Below are 17757 nucleotides of genomic sequence, written 5' to 3' on the forward strand. Positions count from 1 at the left end.
GATGTCTTTTCCTATGAGATGAGTCTCTTGGAGGCAACAGATTGTTGGGTCTTTTTTTTATCCAATCTGCTTAGTCTATGTCTTTTGATTGGTGAGTTTAGGCCATTAATATTCAGGGTTATTATTGAGACATGATTTGTATTCCCAGTCATTTTTGTTTATTTTTGGTATTTAATGTGAATTGGTTTCTCCACTGATTAGATTTTCCTTTAGTGTAATCCCTCTCTCTGCTGATTTTCATCATTGTTTTTCATTCCTCTTCATGGAATATTTTGCAGAGGATGTTCTGTAGTGCAGACTTTCTAGTTGTAAATTCTTTTAACTTTTGTTTATCATGGAAGGTTTTTATTTCATCATCAAATCTAAAGCTTAATTTTGCTAGATATAAGATCCTTGGTTGGCATCCATTTTCTTTCAGAGCTTGGTATATTTTGTTCCAGTATCTCCTGGATTTGAGAGTCTGGGTTGAAAAATCTGCTGTGATACAAATTGGTCTCCCCTTATATGTGATCTGCTTCCTCTCTTTTGTGGCTTTTAAGATTCTATCCTTATTCTGTATGCCAGACATTTTCATTATAATGTGCCTTGGTGTCGATCTGTTATAATTTTGTACATTTGGTCCTGTAAGCCTCTTGTATTTGATTTTCCAATTCATTCTTCATGTTATGGAAATTTTCTGATATTATCTCATTGAAGAGATTGTGCATTCCTTTGGTTTGAAACTCTATGCCTTCCTCTATCCCAATAACTCTTAGATTTGGTCTTTCGATGCTGTCCCATATTTCTTGGATGTTCTGTTCATGGTTTCTTACTATCTTCACTGTGTGATCAACTTTATTTTCCAGATTGTATACTTTGTCTTCATTATCTGATGTTCTTTCTTCCAAGTGATCTAGTGTGTTGGTGATGATTTCTATTGAGTTTTTTATTTGATTTATTGTATCCTTCATTTCAAGGATTTCTGACTGTTTTTTTTTTCTAGAGTCTCTATCTCTCTCTTGAAGTAATCTTTTGCAAAATATTACTACCTGTATTTGCTCTTTTTATCTCGTTGGTGGAGTGATCAATTTCTGCCTGTATTTGCTCATTTAAGTCATTCTTTAATTCACAGATCATTTTAATTATGAACCTCTGAACTCCTTTTCTGACAGTTTATCAACTTCACTGTCCATGGGTTCTGTTATTATAGTATCCTGGTTTATTTGGGGCACTTTCCTCCCTTGTGTTTTCATGTTGTCTGTGTGTCTTCCTTTCCTGCAGTGTGGATCTGAGATATTACAGTCTCTGCCCTATATTCTTGTAGTACCCATGCAGATTGTACCTCATCTTGATGTTGGGTTTCCAGACCCTGCTGGTGTCCCTCAATGTATGGTACCGCATCTAAAGGTGGTGGTGGCAATAGCCGAGGTAACTCAAGATAATAGCTGAGGTGCCCCAAGATGGAAGCAAAGTCTTACAAAGATGGGGCTGAAAGGGTGGGCCTCACATTCTCTTTGGGATGCCTGCTCTGAGATGCAGCTGCTTCTAGGCCCTGTCTGTTGTCAAAAAGTTAGGGGCCACTGTGTGGGGAAGGCTATGGTAATGACTGAAGTGTCCCAAGATGGAAGTAGGTTAGGCTTGGGCTCCCAGGTGTGTGTGTGGGGGGCAAACTTGGACCTACTCTGGACCTGGTCCTGCACCAGTCGGTGTGGGTGGATCTGGGCCGGGCCTGGGCTTCTGTGGTAGTCTGCTGGTCCGAAGAGGCAGTCCTGTGCCAGAGGCTGGGCTCTGGTGGTGCCTGCCTGTGGAGGGATGGTCCTGGGCCTACTGTGAGCCTGGGTCCTGTGCAGGCTGGTGTGGGCGGATATAAATTATTATTTATAATAATAAATATTTATAGAACACAGGGTGATAATTCAATGTATTATATTAATTTTTGAATATTTAAACCAACTTTGAATTCTTTGGTTTTTTTTTTAGGGATCTTAATATATTTATTTATATGTAGTGCTGAGAATCGAACCCAGTGCTTCACACACAGGCTAGGCAAGTGCTCGACCACTGAGCTACAATCCCAGCCCCAACTTTGCATTCTTGAGACAAACCCCATGAGTTGGCTGAAATAGACAATATCTTTTTATAATTGTTATATCTTCTTGATAAACTGATTTTTTTCTTCAGTATTCAATCTCTTTCCTTTGCTTTTATAACAGTTTTTGACCTAAAGTCTATTTAGGTGACATTAGTATATCCACCCCAGCTCCATTTCGGTTACTATATTTATCAGGTAACTTTTCCCATGTTTTCACTTTCAGTCTGTGTCTTTGGATCTAAATGAGCCTCTTTTAGATAGTGTGTAGTTATATTTTGATTTTTTAAAAAAAAAATTATTAAATCCATTCTTCCAGTCTGCATTTTAACTGAAGGGTTTAATTCATTTAAATTTCAACTAGTTACTGATAAGGAAGAACTCTACCATTTTCTATTTGTTTTCTGTATGCCCTATACCTCTTTTGTCTTTCTTTTCCTCCATGTCTGCCTTTTGTGTGTGTGTGTGTTTAATTGATTTTTTTATGAACTGCTTTTATTGTGGTCTCATTTCCTTGTGGTTTACATGGGAATTAAATTTAACATCCTAAATTTATGATTTAGTTTGAATTTAGTACAAGTTAACTCCAGGGGCATATAAATATCTACTATATAGCTCCCCCCCCTTTCATTTTATTTTTATAGTTACATCTTTATATATTGTATGCCCTGAAATGTGTATTTTTAATTTATTTTTATGCATTTGACTTTATATTATGTAAGAAATTTAAAAAGTGGACTTCCAAGCTAAAAATGCACTAAAACTGGCTTTTATATTTGATTATATGGTTACAATTATTAGAGATATTTGTTTCTTCAGATATGTTTATTTTATAAAGCTCTTCCTCTAAACTGTAAGAATAGGGTAAATATGGCCACTAACACCTCCAGCCAACTATGGACATTCTAGCAAGAGCAACTAGGAAAGAAAAGTTTTAAAAAACATCCAATTTGGAAAGAAAAATTTATTGCTACTTATAGATGGTGTGATCTTATATGACAAAGAATGATTCTACACACAAAAATCCTGTTAGAAGCAATAAACAAATAAAAAAAATGCAGAAAATTCGCATGAAAATTAGTGTAACCACTCTGGAAAGCAGGATGGAGAGTCCTCAGAAAACTTGGAATGGTACCACCATTTGACCCAGTTATCACACTCTTTGGTATATGCCCGAAGGACTTAAAAATCAGCATACTACAATGACACAGGCGCATCAATGTTTTAGCAATGTAATTCATAATAGCCACGCTATGGAATTAGCCTAGGTGCCTGTCAACAAATGAATGGATAAAGAAAATGTGGCATATATAAACAATGGAGTATTACTCAGCCATAAAGAAGAATGAAATTATGGCATTTGCCAGTAAATGGATAAAACTGGAGACAATCATGCTAAGTGAAATAGGCTAGACACAGAAAGTTAAAGGTCAAAGGTTTTCTCTGATCTGTGGAAATTGGACCAAAATAAGGGGTGGAGGGAAAGGAAAAAGAAAATGTGGAGGGGGTATTCCATGAAAAGAAGAAAGAGGTCAGTGGATTAGAAGAAGGGATTAAGGGGAAGGAGGAGGAATGGAAAAAGGAAAGAAGTCTGGAATGAATCTGACCTCACTTTTCCATGTCCATATATGAATATACCACAGCGAATCTCACCTTCAGGTTTTCCACAAAGCACTTGCTTCAGTCAGCTTTTTCACTATGGTGACTTAAAGACCCAACCAGAACAACTTCACAGAAGGAAAAGTTTATCTGAGTGCTCAAGAGATTTTCAGAGGTCTTAATCCACAGAAGGCTGGCTCTATTCCTCAGCGCTCAAGGTGAGACAGGACATGATGGTGGAAGAGTGTGGCAGAGGGAAGCAGCTCACATCATGGTGATCAGGAAGCAGAGAGAGACTCCACTTGCCTGATACAAATATATACCCCCAAAGCCATGCCCCCAATTCCCACCTCCTCCAGCCACACCCCACCACTTCAGTTACCACAGTTAATCTCCTGTGCATTCACATGAGCTTTTAGAGGACACCTCACATCTAAACCACAATAGCACTAATTTTTTTTAAAACTATAAATAAATAGAATAAATATCAGTAGAGTAGAGGTAAGGAAACAGTGGGAGAAAGGAGAGGAGAGAGAGGAGAAGGACTGGACACTGGATTAGAGCAAATTATATTCCATGCTTGCATAATCATATCCAAATGCACCCTAGTATTATGTATAACTAAAATGAACTAATAGAAAGTTGCATGATATGAAATCAAAACATAAAATCAGTTGCATTTCTAAATACTAACAATGTAAAATTCACTGTGTTATATAAGAAAACAACTACTTACCATAGCAACAAAAAATACTTAAATGATGCAAAGGACTCATATAGTGAAATGTATAAACCTTGCTTAAAGAAAACACACATAAATGAAAATATAGCCATTCAATGCATCCCTATCAAAATCTCAACCACATTTTTTGCCAAAATAGAAAAAATACCCTAAAATTTATATGAAATCTCAAGGAATCCCTAATAGCCAAAACAGGTTTGGAAAAAAAACAATGTTGAAGGTCTCACACATTCCAATTTCAAACTTATGAAAGAGTGTGGTGCTGATATAAAGACAAATAGACAGATGAGGTAGAATTGAGAACCTGGGAACAATCCCACAAATGTTTTTTGGTGGGGAGGGGACACCAGGGATGGAACCCAGCACACTCCAACCACTGAGCCACATCCCCAGCCCTTTTTATATTTTGAGACAGGGTTTTTCCATGTTTCTTAGGGCCTCACTAAGTTGCTGAGGCTGGCTCTGAACTTTTGATCCTCCTGCCTCAGCCTCCCGAGCCCCTGGGATTACAGGTGTGTGCCACTGTGCCCAGCTCCAAGTATAATCTTCAAAAAGAACATAAAGAGCATTCAATAGAAAAAAACACAACTTTTCAACAAATGGTGCTGGGGAAATTGGATCTCTACATGAAAAAGAATGAATCTGTGCCCAGTGCTCTGGTTTGGATCTTGAATATCCTCCAATAGCTTCCAAGGTGTGTGTGGAAGACTTGGTTCCCAGGATGACACTATTGCAGGCATGCCCTTGAAGGGGATTGTGGGATCATTGCTTTTTTTTTTTAATGAGAAAGGCAATCAGTTCTCCCCTCCACTGCTTTGGGATGAGTAGCCTCCCCAGACACGCACCAGAGGCTCAGAAGCACAGGTACACACAGGAAGATTCGCAATCATATTGAGTGTATGCTCTTTATTCTCTGACATCATCTTCCCACCAAAGCAATTCTTCAGTGTGCTGGCATTTGCAATATGATAGATTGCTGTATTAATCATCTTTTCATCACCATTACAAAGTATCTGATGCAGGATACTTATGAAGTAAAGAGGATTTTTAATTCACAGTTTGGGAGATTCAAAGTCCAAATGGCATAAATAACCTCAGCTCTGTGGTGAGGGCCATCCCTTAGCTATATCACTTCATGACAGACAGCAATGGCAGGAACACACATAGGAGCCATAAGATTATATCTGGGAAGGTTTGGTTCTTTTATGTCAATCCTTTCACTAGAACTCAAGGTGTTGCAAGAAAACTTCCAGGAGCACACCCCCAATGACTTAAGGACCTCCCACTAGGCCCCACCTTCCAACAGAGCCACTTGAGAAATCAAGCCACAAATCAAAATGGACGCTTGAGGGGCAGTCCAAACATATCCAAACCATAGCAGTTATCGTGGTATTTTGCTACTACATTAGCATGTTGATCAGGGGTGATCATGATAATATTCATATCCACAACTGGTTATGAAAATGTCACAACCCTGACCACAAAGGTAAAAATGACAGTGCTTTAAAGCACACTTATCAAAACATATTCATTCATATCAAAATATATTGATTTGAGCATGTCGGGAAAGGTCATGACATGCTCAAAACTTCCTTAATGAGTTTTCAGAATTCCAGGAAAACAAAACAAAACAAAACATGTCTCCAGCTGCCTTCCTCTGCAGGAGGCAGAAACAAGATTTGACAAAGCAGCTGCATTGTGCAAGAGACAGGTGCTCTCTATCTACTGTGGGACTCCTTTTTCATGACAGACAGCAATGGCGGGAACACACATAGGAGCCATAAGATTATATCTGGGAACAGGTTACATGTTTTTTACATGTTTTTGGTCATACAGTGGGACAAAATCTAAGTCAAAGTTTCATCTTCCAGGAGGTATGTGCCTGGAAGTGCCTAGATCTATGGAAGGAGGATATATGTTTGTGGACAATATGGTAAGTCTGAAATTAATGAAGACATAGATTGCCACAGTCCGGCTGGCTGCAGCAAAATAACCGGGGGGTGACGAATAACTTGTGTACGTTGATACAGCAGGAGTGGGAGCCGTTTATTGCAGGACAGGAGCAGTATTTATACATTCCACACAGCTTATCTAATTAGCATAAACTAGATACAGCAGTCAACCAATCAGGAATCTCCACACTTAATGGCTTGCTTTTGTTACTTCTCAAACCACTCCCTCTGGCATTTTGCCAGGCACCATCCAGACTTGTTTACGAACTCTAACATTCCCCTGGCAAAATGCCAGGTGTTATTTTTGACTTGTTTACAGACTCTAACAATAGATTTCCTTCCCTATCTTGAGGGCTCTGACTGAGGATCAGCTGACATGGAAACCTAAGGCGTAGATTGACAAAAAAATCTGACCTAGGGGGAAAAAAAGAACCCTAAATGATACACAAGTGAGGCAGCTTATCAGAATACTGTGTATCAAGATTCCACTTTGGGGGTCTGGCTTATTATTACTGGCCTTTGGCACTTACTAACTTCTATATGGTCATGCTCCAATCACCTAACTCCTTGAGCCTATTTCTCCATTTATGGAATGAGGATTATTTAACATACATGCTCAATATTGTTCTGGGGAGTCAACAAGATAATGCACAGTGTTGCCTTCTATCCTAGCTGGCGACCTAATGCTGGGTTCCCAAAATCTGACTATTCCAATAACTTAAGAAAACGGCGAAGAAATCACACAAACACACAGAAGTAACTTTTCAAAATCTGGGATGGCTCTCTGACCTTAGGGATCCATGGAAAAAGAGAGAGAGCCACTGGAATTCTTTATTCTTATATAGGGGACATGTGGAGAGCCATTCTCACGCGTGACTGGGCGACTCCCAGTTTGGGTCTGAGGCGTTCTGGCTGTGTCGGAACTTTCGCGGCCCTCTCCTGATGAGAGAACCCGTCCGTGTGGGGGTGTGACTGACCACTGACCCCGGGGGCCCAATCACTGACCCTGACCTTGGAGTGCGGTCCCCCCATCAACCTTCATTGGATGGAATTCTCCCCTGAATTTCTTGTTCCCCAATAAAAGTCTACTCCCTGGCGTGCTCGCTCTCTCTCTCTCTCCTGCTAGCCCTGAGTAATCCTTGCTGCCCTACGGGTGGTTCAAGGTTGGAGCCAGAGAGGGGAGCCATCTTGGACCTGGTCATAGAAAAAGGTAACTGAGTCTGTGTGTTTTATTTCGATCTCTGCTAGCTAACTTTTATGCCAAGAACTTCATTAATGAAACCAATGCGCAGGCCGCATGGTGGAGGGACATACAAGGGGAGGTTCCAGGGAACACTGTATCCCCAAAAGGGGAAAAGGATAGGATTACAAAGGAACAGGTGAGTGTAACTCAACCCCACTGGGTATCACCTACTCCTGGAGCCACGCCCCATTATCCCAGGGTAGTAAAGCCCAAGTTATTTAGGAACACAGTAATTGTTCAGTATCTCTTGCTTAGGACTTAAGGGCATGCGTGTATTTGCAGAGCAGATTAAGTTTATCCACATAATTCTAAGCACAATGCAAGTCCTAGTAAGTAAATTCCCAGTGAAATTTTGTATAACCAATAGGGGAATAAAGAAAAGTAATCCTAGATCTAAAGCCATGGTCTCTTCTACCATGGCTCCCAGATCAGGCTTCTTACATGATGGACTATGTCAGCCTGGATGTAAACTGAAGACAGTCTGCCCTTGACCTTATAGGATTTCCAAAAATCTTAGTGCTAATGGAAACATTTCAAAGCTAGTTTCAAGGACAGGCCAGAGCACGTGCCCTCTGACTAGTTGATGAGGCCCTTTTCTGCTTTTATCACAATCTGCCTTTCATCTGCTCAGCAGCCTCTCAGCCTGTTTCAGGAGCCCTGGCTTCTCTCCTACATTTTGGCCCAGAAGTTCTATTTGCAGGTGAACTGAGTCCTCAGCCTGGTTTTTGGAAATGACCTCAAACCAGACCTGAATCTACCAGTGTTCTGACAGCCCTACTGGGAGACACTGGCCAGACTGCTGTCAGGTGCCCCTTGCACTATGGTAGTCTCAGGGGGGCATGGGTGTCTTGTGATCCACATATTCTGCCTCATCTCACCCAAGATGCAGCTGTGAGCAGATGGTCAAGGAGAAGCAGGTGGCTAACAGCATCTGAGAAATCCAGGCTGCAACAGTCAGAAGTGGGGTCATGGCCGAGCTGCAGAGGATACTACACTGGCCGTGCTGATTAGTGCATCTGGTGTTTCTTCTCCTAATAGCTCTTGCCTTGGACTTCTTTGGTTATGGTTACTTGAACCCAAAGAGCCAGAACCTTAAAAGCATGCAAACTGAGGTAAGCATGGTTGTTATAGAATGTCATGATCCACGAGTCATAAAATTACCAAGAGTGGTATCTCCACAGCCAAATGTGCTAAGACCCTCTAGGACAGATGTCCATGTTTTGACTTCTTGGTTTGCCCCCATTGTGTGGGAGGGAACTTTCAACAATGACATACTGAATGAGCAATTCCAACACCAGAATGCTACCATTGGGTTAACTGTGTTTGCAATAAAATAGAGAGAGAGAGAGAATGAGAGAGAGAGAGAGAGAGAGAGAGAGAGAGAGAGAGAGAGAGAGACTATTTGAAGGTGTTCCTGCAGACTGCAGAGATACACTTCATGGTGGGGCACAGGGTGAGCTACTATGTCTTCACTGGTCAATCCAACAATGTTCCTCAAATCCTGCTCCAAGAAGAAAGGCAGATGGTCATCCTCAAAGTCCACAGCTATGCCCACTGGCAGGACTTCTTCATGCACTGAATGGAAATGATCAGTAATTATTCTCAGGAGCACTTCCACAGGGAGGTGGATTATCTTGTCTGTGCAGATGTGGACATGAAATTCAGGGACCTTGTGGGTGTGGAGATGCTCTCCTCCTTGTTTGGCCCTCTTCATCCTAGCTACTTCCCCATCCAGAGGCAGTTTTTTGACTATGAACACAACCCCCAGTCACAAGCCTGTATTCTAGAGGATGAAGGGGACTTGTATTACACAGGGGCCTTTCTGGGGGGCTCTGTGCCAGAGGTTTATAGGCTCACCAAAGCCTGTTACCAGGCCACAATGATGGATTAAGCCAATCACATCGAGGCCATAAGGCATGATGAGAGCCACTTGAACAAGTACCTACTTCACCACAAACCCACCAAAGTCCTCTCCCCAGAGAACATGTGTGTGAAAGCAGAGGAAAGTGTATTGTTTCAGAACAAGCCGGGCTTGTCCACCATCATAAAACGGGCAAGATTTGTGGTCTTGGAAAAGAATTACCATTTTATGAGGGCTCATGAGGGAAGTGTCCAGAAAGGTTCAGAGAAGGGTAACGTGGTCAGCCCTAGTCTTCCTCCTAGTATGCTATCCTAATTTGAAATCAGTTTTATGTAACAATTGTAAGTCCACCTCTTCTATCTGTATGGATGAGGAAAATTGCCAATGCCTCCCAATTTAGTCATATAAAGCACCATAGATCTCTGGCCTGTCATCCCTCACACACATTTAGGGAGGTCACATTCCACAGTTTAGGCACAAATTCATGAGTTTCCACCACCCAAAGATGGATGAAAAGAGTGAACTGAGCCTGGCTTTGAACTTGCCATCCTTCCTGCCTCAGCCTCTGGAACCACTGAGATCACAGCCAGCCATGTTCCACCACGCCTGGCCTACAAGGTTTTCTTTCAAAGAAAGAGGCCTAACAACCTCCAAAACTTGTCCCATAGCCCAGGGCCTGCACTCCTTCTCCTTTTGGGTTTGCACCCTGCTCTATTGTTTGGTTTCCTGAATAAGAAGTCTCTACTCTTTTTGCATGGAGATTCATCTCTAATTTGTGTTTACCTTTGATACCCCCTAATCTTCGGGTACAATCTTAAAACACCTGGCCCATACCCAGGTGCAGCCAGGATGCCGGACTCCATGGCAGGACTGGAACTGAATGTGACATCAATAGGCTGGAACCAAGACTGACCTGAGACACAGGAAGGTGCATCAGCTGACCTCCGACAAACACTCTGACCTCATTCCTCACCTCTTTGTTACTGATTCCGTGGTTTCTTGTGCTATCAGAAGAGTCAAACAGAGGCAGAGCAGCACAGGAACAAGGCTTTTTATCCTTAACTTGAGCACAAGGGAAACAGCACAGGGAAGACAGAAATCCCAGACTGACTCAAACAAATGGGAAAGATGCAACAAGCTTTGATGCCATGTCCAGGATCCACAGGGACCCTGTCTTCTTGATGTCATCACGTGTAGAGGTGAGTTTCAGTTGCACCTGTGCTTTTCCTCATCATGTCTCTCATGCAAACTGTGTCTCGTTATCATGTTTGGTCTCCACCCTGAGGTGTGAGTTTTTTACCATGCTAACAAGGCAGAGGTTACTGTAGGGTATTTTAGTGACTAGCCTATGCATGCGCTTGCCCATTACCCACTGGAATTTGCTTCCTATCATCTGAGAAAGTCCTTAATTTGGTTTTGGAGGAGGCTAGGTCACTGTTCTCAGTGGATTTGATTTTAATGATCTTGTTTTTCTGGGCTTTGACTTCCATTATCTCTGCTGACCACATGGTTTTTGAACATTGAGCTGATTTCCCAACCTCCTGTCGCCTAGTGTATTATCTTAATTTTACAGCCAAACACAGTGGCACAAGATAAACATTCCTGTTACAAAAGGAAGGAAAAAGAGAATACCAAGGAAGGACTGGACCAAAGCAAGACCAAAACTCAGCAGGGCAAACATTAAATCCTACAGCTCTATGTCTGGCATCCGGGCACATGGTGGCATGATGTGAGCTCCAGAGTGCTTGGACAGCACTGCCGAAAACTTGCCCACTGAAGCCCACGTGGCCATTGTCTTGGGTTGGCTTTGCTCATTGCCTGCAATTTTCCTTGGCAGGCATTCCACACTCCTGCCATCTTTAACTTCCTGAGGTCTCCATTGCAGTTTTGGCATCACTCAGAGTTTCATGCATTGGCCCTTCAGGGACTTATGAAAAGGCCTGAGAAATTCAGCTTAAAGGAAGAAAGATTTATTTTGTCCCATAGTTTCAGAGGTTTCAGTCCACAGTTGACTGGCTCCATTGCTTTTGGTCTGAGATGAGGAAGAACATCATGGTGGAAGAAGCTTGTGGCAGAGGAGGTTGTTCACCTCCCAGCAGCCAGGAAGCAAAGAAAGACAGAAGGGATGGAGGGAAGGAGCAGGGACAAAATATGCCCTTCAATGGCACACCTACAGTGACCTACCTCTTCCAACTAGGCCCCACTTTTTAAAGTTTCCACCACCTCCCAATAGTACCATTATCTAGAAACCAAACAGTCAACACATGAGCCTTTGAGAGACATTTCAGATCCAAACTCTAACAACTTTCCTTTTGTCTCTAACCTTTTAATTAATTTACTTATTTATTGCATACATGACAATAGTGGAATGCATTACATTCTAGGAGAAAAACAATAACACAACGGTCACACAAAGCTGGAAGGAAACATGAGCAACATGAAAAGACAAGGAAAGAAAGGACCACAAACAATGAAAGACAATACAACATCTACAGCAGAAAAAAAGTCAGATAAAGATTTCAGGATATACATGGTTTAGATGTTCTGGAGCCTCAAGGAAGATATTAGACAACAAATGCAGACAATGAAAGATCACTTTGACAATGAATTACATAAACAAATCCACGAAGAAAAGATCAACTCTACAGGGAGATAGAGGTGATACAAAAAAAAAAAAAACAGAAATCCTAGAAATGAAAGAAATGATAAGCCAAATTAAAAAAAACTCAAATGAGAGTATCAAAAGCAGAGTAGACCACTTAGAAGATAGAACATCAGACAACGAAGACAAAGTATATCATCTCAAAAAGAATGTAGATAGCACCGCGAGTCTGATAAGAAACCATGAGCAGAACATCCAATAAATATGGGATAGCATAAAGAGAGACCAAATTTAAGAGCTATTGGGATAGAGGAAGGTATAGAGGTCTAAATCAAAGAAATGAGCAATCTGTTCAATTAAATAATATTAGAAAACTTTCCAGACATGAAGAATGAAATGGAAATCCAAATCCCAAAAGCCTATAGGATGCCGAATGTGCAAAATCACCAAGACACATTATAATGAAAATGCTCAACATACAGAACAAGGAGAGAATTTTAAAAGCCACAAGAGAAAGGAAGAAGATTACATTTAGGTGTAAACCAATTAGTTAATGGCTGATCTTTCAACACAGACTTTGAAAGATAGAAGATCCTGGAACAACATATTTCAAATGCTGAAAGATAATGGGTTCCAACCAAGAATCTTATATCCAGCAAAATTAAGCTTCAGGTTTGAAGATGAAATTAAAAACCTTCCACGATAAATAAAAGTTAAAAGAATTTGCAGCTAGAAAACCGGCACTTCAAAATATCCTTGGCAAAACATTTCATGAAGAGGAAATGAAAAATAACAATGAAAACCAATAGTGGGAGGTAGTACACTAAAGGAAAAACTAATCAAAGAGGAAAATCAGGTCAAGTTAAATAACAAAAATAAACAAATATGGCTGGAAATACAAGCCATATCTCAATAGTAACCCTAAATGTTAATGGCTTAAACTCACCAATCAAAAGACATAGACTAGTAGACTGGATTTAAAAAACAGATCCAACAATATGCTGCCTACAGGAGACTCATCTGATAGGAAAAGACATACACAGACTGAAGGTGAAATGTTGGGAAAAGTCATACCACTCACATGGACCTTGGAAGCAAGCAGGGGTATCCATACTCATATAAAATAAAGTAGACTTCAAGCCAAAGTTAATCAAAAGGGATAAAGAAAGATACCACATACTGCTCAAGGGAACCATACACCAACAAGACATAACAATTATTAATATATATGTCTCAAACCTTTATCTCAGGGTTTATGTACTCCCTTTGCACACATGCTCTAACTGTGAACACTTCAACTACTGTCCCATCCTTAGATAGCTTCTGGGAAGTCATTCTGTTATGAGGAGACACCTCAGAAAGCACTCCAAGTCTGAATTCAAATCAAAAGATAGCTTTATTTACCTGGCCAGGGACTGTGACCCAACACAGAGACTCAAGCTCTGTGGGAGGAGAGCAGCTTCCTGTCTATCCAAAAAGAATATAAGCACAAAACCCAAAACTCAGTGACTTGCTTATCATCATGTAAGCTAGCCAATCATAGAAATCAAAACATTAATAAGTGGGACCTGTGGGCTCTAGGCAGGACTGGAATTTTCCAGTCAGCAAGCAAGTGATAAACAGAAGCCAAAAAAAAAAAAAGCATTAGCTTTGCAGTTCAGTTGACCACAGTCCTGGGTTCAAGCAGGTGCTAGACAGTCACATCCTGAATTTGGGTGGGGGTCAGCAGGGAGAGAATCTACTTTAAAGTCATGTAGCCCCACAAAGGCATTCACACCCAGGATATAGCTCACTACCACCACCGCTGCATCCTGAATAGGGTACAATTTGTGGGGCACAAAGTGCAAAAAGACAATTTTTATAAGAAGACAGTTTTCATTTCAGTTTCTCAGAAACAGCTCTTTATAGAAGTTTTTATAGAAGGCACCAAAATGGAGTCTTAGGCCTGATTATGACAGTTCTTGCTTTATAATTGTCTTATATCACTTATCAGAATCTTATATCTATAATCTATATTTTTGATAATCTATAACCTATAACTTATACTTTTATTGATTGTATTTATCAGTTCACACCACAACAACTCAGTTTGATTTAGGTGTCACACTTCCAAAAGGAATTGAATCTTTCAGCATAAGAAGAAAAAATTACTACATAGATAAAATAGTGTTGTTCACTGGGTCAGATACAAATATGCTGAATGTCAGATACAAATAAGCTGAGTGTCACCCTGTCACTTGCTTCAGGGCAACCCAACATCCCTCTTCTGTCTTCTCTGTCATGGGTCTTTCTGGAGGTTTTTCCTCTCATCCCTGACCCAACATACAGAAATTCACTGTTCAGCCTACAATCATTTGAAAAGCAAGAAATTAATGTTTATCAGTTTCCAGCTATAAGCAGGCACACTTTCTGTGTCAGTGATACAATAAAATAATCACTCCATTTGGATTTTTATGAATGATCATCCCATTTGGGTTTTTAGCCTTTGGGAGCAACAAAAATAATGTTTAGTCTGCGAGCATGCTGATCTGATGAAGTCTGAACTCATGTTCAACACTTTCGGTGATTAACACTGTCCAGAAATCCGGTTCCTTCAGGTCTCTAGGGTGCAGTACCCCTTCACCACCTGTAGGTGTAGTCGTGGGAATTACATGGCTCTTACCCAGAATGCTCTGCCCTGGGAGTGAAGTAGCGTTCATCCAATGAAAGACAAGAGAAAGCAGTCTGATTTTTGGCTGCTGAAAACTAGGGGTGGGACTTCCGGTTTTGCTTTTTTTGGCAGTCGCTTTGAGGCTGGTTCACGTAATCACAAGTGCCCGAGCACTGGTAACGGTAAGGCAGCGGCAGAAAATTAGAGAGGAAACGTTCCTGTTGCACAAAGGTGAGTTAGAGGTTCTGAGAAGCTGCCCACGGTAACCTTGGTCAGGGCAGGGCTAGAGGCCTGATCAACCACATTTGTGGGCACCAACCCACCATGGGCCCAGATTGTAGAGGCATTGCTGTTGGCCCTGGCATGGGTTGGTACTGGTTCCTTTGGACCGTCAGCCACTTCCACCTCCTTTTGTATTTAAAGCTCTAAAATATGGTAGACTGTTCTGGTCACTGCAGCCTAGGCCCTAGTGTCCAGCACCATGTGGTAGCTGGGAGTATCTTGGGATATGACCCATTTCTGAAAGCCAGCGTGAAGAGTGATATAGACAGATAAGTCAGTATGTGCAAAGGCTTAGCGGAGCAGCTGAGCCAGGAGCGTTTGGGAAACCTTGGGCTCATGTTGTGTCTACGCGGAACAGAGTATGAAGAGAAGTGAGGTCGCAGCTGGAATGCCAAGCAAGGAGGTGTATCTTCATGCCAATGGTGTTTGAAGCCATGGAGAGATGGGAACAAATGACAAACACCATCTGAGTTAGGAGTTTTAAAGTTTTCCAAAAACTACTTGGAGGAAGGAGACTGGAAGAAGAGTGAGGACAATAGTAACACAAGAAGATTGAGTTGATCAAAGTCGCAAAGAAGAGGTATTACTGAGGACTGAGATGCAGGGAAAATAAAGTTAGCCTAACAGATCCAGAACTGGGCAGAGGTACATTGAAGGCCTGAGCCTTTGTATTTTGCCTCCTTCTTATGGTCTCTCTCTTCCCACAGATTTCAGTGCCCATGGAAGTGCTTATGGACACTACACAAGTGAGTTGGCCCTCATTCACCCCAACTCCCCCTGCGCGCGTGCACACACACACACACACACATCCTTTATGGGAGTGTGGTGCCTTGGGCCTATGCCTGCCACTCTCCTTGTCCTTGTGCCTAGGGACTTCTGAAAAATGTTAAGCCCAGGGTCCTGGAACAGGGGGTTTATATGGAACAGTTTCTATGTCTAGCACAATGGAAGGAAGTGTGGAAGGTTGTCCCACCCAGTTATCAGCAGATGCAGATGCTTGAAGGTGACAGTGACTCATGAGTGTTCAGCCACAGTCTCCTTTCCTTCTGGTGAACAGGAGGGTAGGAGTCAGACCTAGAATGACAGAGAAGTTGGGTGTTTTTTTTCTAGAAATAATAGGAGCAGAGGCATACAAGCAATGATGTGATGTGACCCAGGTCCTAGAAGGCTCCCTGTGGCTGGAGAATAGACTTGAGGATTAAAGGAGGAGAGGCAGGAAAACCAGGGATAAGGCTGCTACAGATTACAGGTGACTGTTGGTGACATCTGGAAATGGGAAAAGTAGTTGGATTCTGGATCTGGTTTCTAAGTAGGTTTGACTGTTAGATTTTCTAATGTTGAGGATGAGAGAATAAAAGGGATCAGAGATTATCCCAAGGTTTATGAAAGAAGCAAGGGGAAATAAGTAGTAGAAATAATTTTGAAGGGCATGCAGTTTCATTTTGGCCATCTTAAGAGTTTGAGATGTTCCAGAGACGAAAGGAAAGGTGTCAAGTGGGCAGCTGGACACAAAGGTCTGAAACACTTGGTAGTGGTTCAGGGTAGAGACATCTAAAGGGAGACATTTTGTGGACTGAGGTGAGACTGTGGATCCCATTTGGAGGAAGGAATCTTTAGTTCATGGTGGTAATACTATAAGTTGACCCAAGAAGGGGAGAGTGGTGGCTTGGATCTCTTGCTTGGGCACCTGGTTGAGAATGGTAGGCCTCACAAGCACAACTGAGGGAGAGAAATGACCATGAAGGGTGGGTGTGGGGAAAGATAGCCTGGCAGGTAATCAGGGTTTCTAAGGGAATATTCGACATTCATATGGATTTAGAAGTATAGGCATAATGCGGGGAAGATGATACTGAGGCTGGGGCTTGTCCACAGCTTTATGGACTCATCAAGACTTGTGGATAACCCTGGAGTGTTTTACTCAAGCTGCTGGTTTAATTCAAGGGCAAACATGGTCATCTGGTATAGTCATAGGTAGGCAGGTCTGGGGTTTGGATCTGAAGTCTGAATATCATTCTAGATAGTTAAGGTTGATGCAAGAAACAGAGCCAGAAGTCAGGTTTTCATAGTAGGATTTAGGGTTGACTCAGCAGTAGAACCTTTGGAGGTCTGGGGTAGTACCAGGGCCTGACCAGATTTTCTAGGTACTCTCTGAATGATGTGATAAGTAACACTTGATAAGGCCAGGGAGAGATCTACAGCATGGGTCAGGGAAATAGTAACAGTGGGAACTGGAGTTATGAGAGACATACAGTCAAAAGACTGAAGTGCGCATGGAGGGGGGTATGAACTGAACTTCCCAAAGCCTTATTATTAGAGAATTAAAGATAAAGGATAAGCCCAAGTTTGGTTGTGTTTGGAGATATCATCTGTAGGACTTCTCAGTCACTTCCTGGTCATCGTGGGGGAAGCCCTGCACGACAGCCCAGAAATTAAACGACAACTATCTGCCCACCTGCTTGTTGTTGCTGAGGGCTAGGCACAGTGACTAATGGGGCTATGAGACAGAAGAGTACAACTGGCACCAGGGTCTGATATCTCCTTTTGAGTTGTGGAAGTTGAAAGGAGCATGAGCATGAGGTGGACATTTAGAAAGGGGAATTGGGGATCCTCAGAAGAGAAGTTGTTCATGGTTTCATCTGTTCCAATCATGGCAGAACGACATGACTTTTGAGGATGTGGCTGTGTACTTCTCCTGGGAAGAATGGTGTCTTCTTGATGAGGCTCAGAAACTCCTATACTGTGATGTGATGCTGGAGAA

At 41.8% G+C, this 17757-nt stretch overlaps 1 protein-coding gene across 1 annotated transcript; it reads left to right on the plus strand.

Moving 5' to 3' along the window:
• Positions 1–8722: 8722 nt before the first annotated feature.
• On the plus strand, positions 8723–17475 carry LOC124094922 (histo-blood group ABO system transferase 2-like). Its single transcript, XM_046447931.1, is given in 5 exon segments — positions 8723–8936; positions 8990–9736; positions 14850–14948; positions 15707–15745; positions 17372–17475. Coding segments are annotated over 5 exon segments (1203 nt in total).
• Positions 17476–17757: the final 282 nt, after the last annotated feature.

This window comes from Marmota monax, unplaced genomic scaffold (assembly GCF_021218885.2).
Source record: "Marmota monax isolate L192 unplaced genomic scaffold, Marmota_monax_Labrador192_F-V1.1 WCK01_AAM20220418_F8-fsc00101, whole genome shotgun sequence".
Classification (NCBI taxonomy): domain Eukaryota; kingdom Metazoa; phylum Chordata; class Mammalia; order Rodentia; family Sciuridae; genus Marmota; species Marmota monax.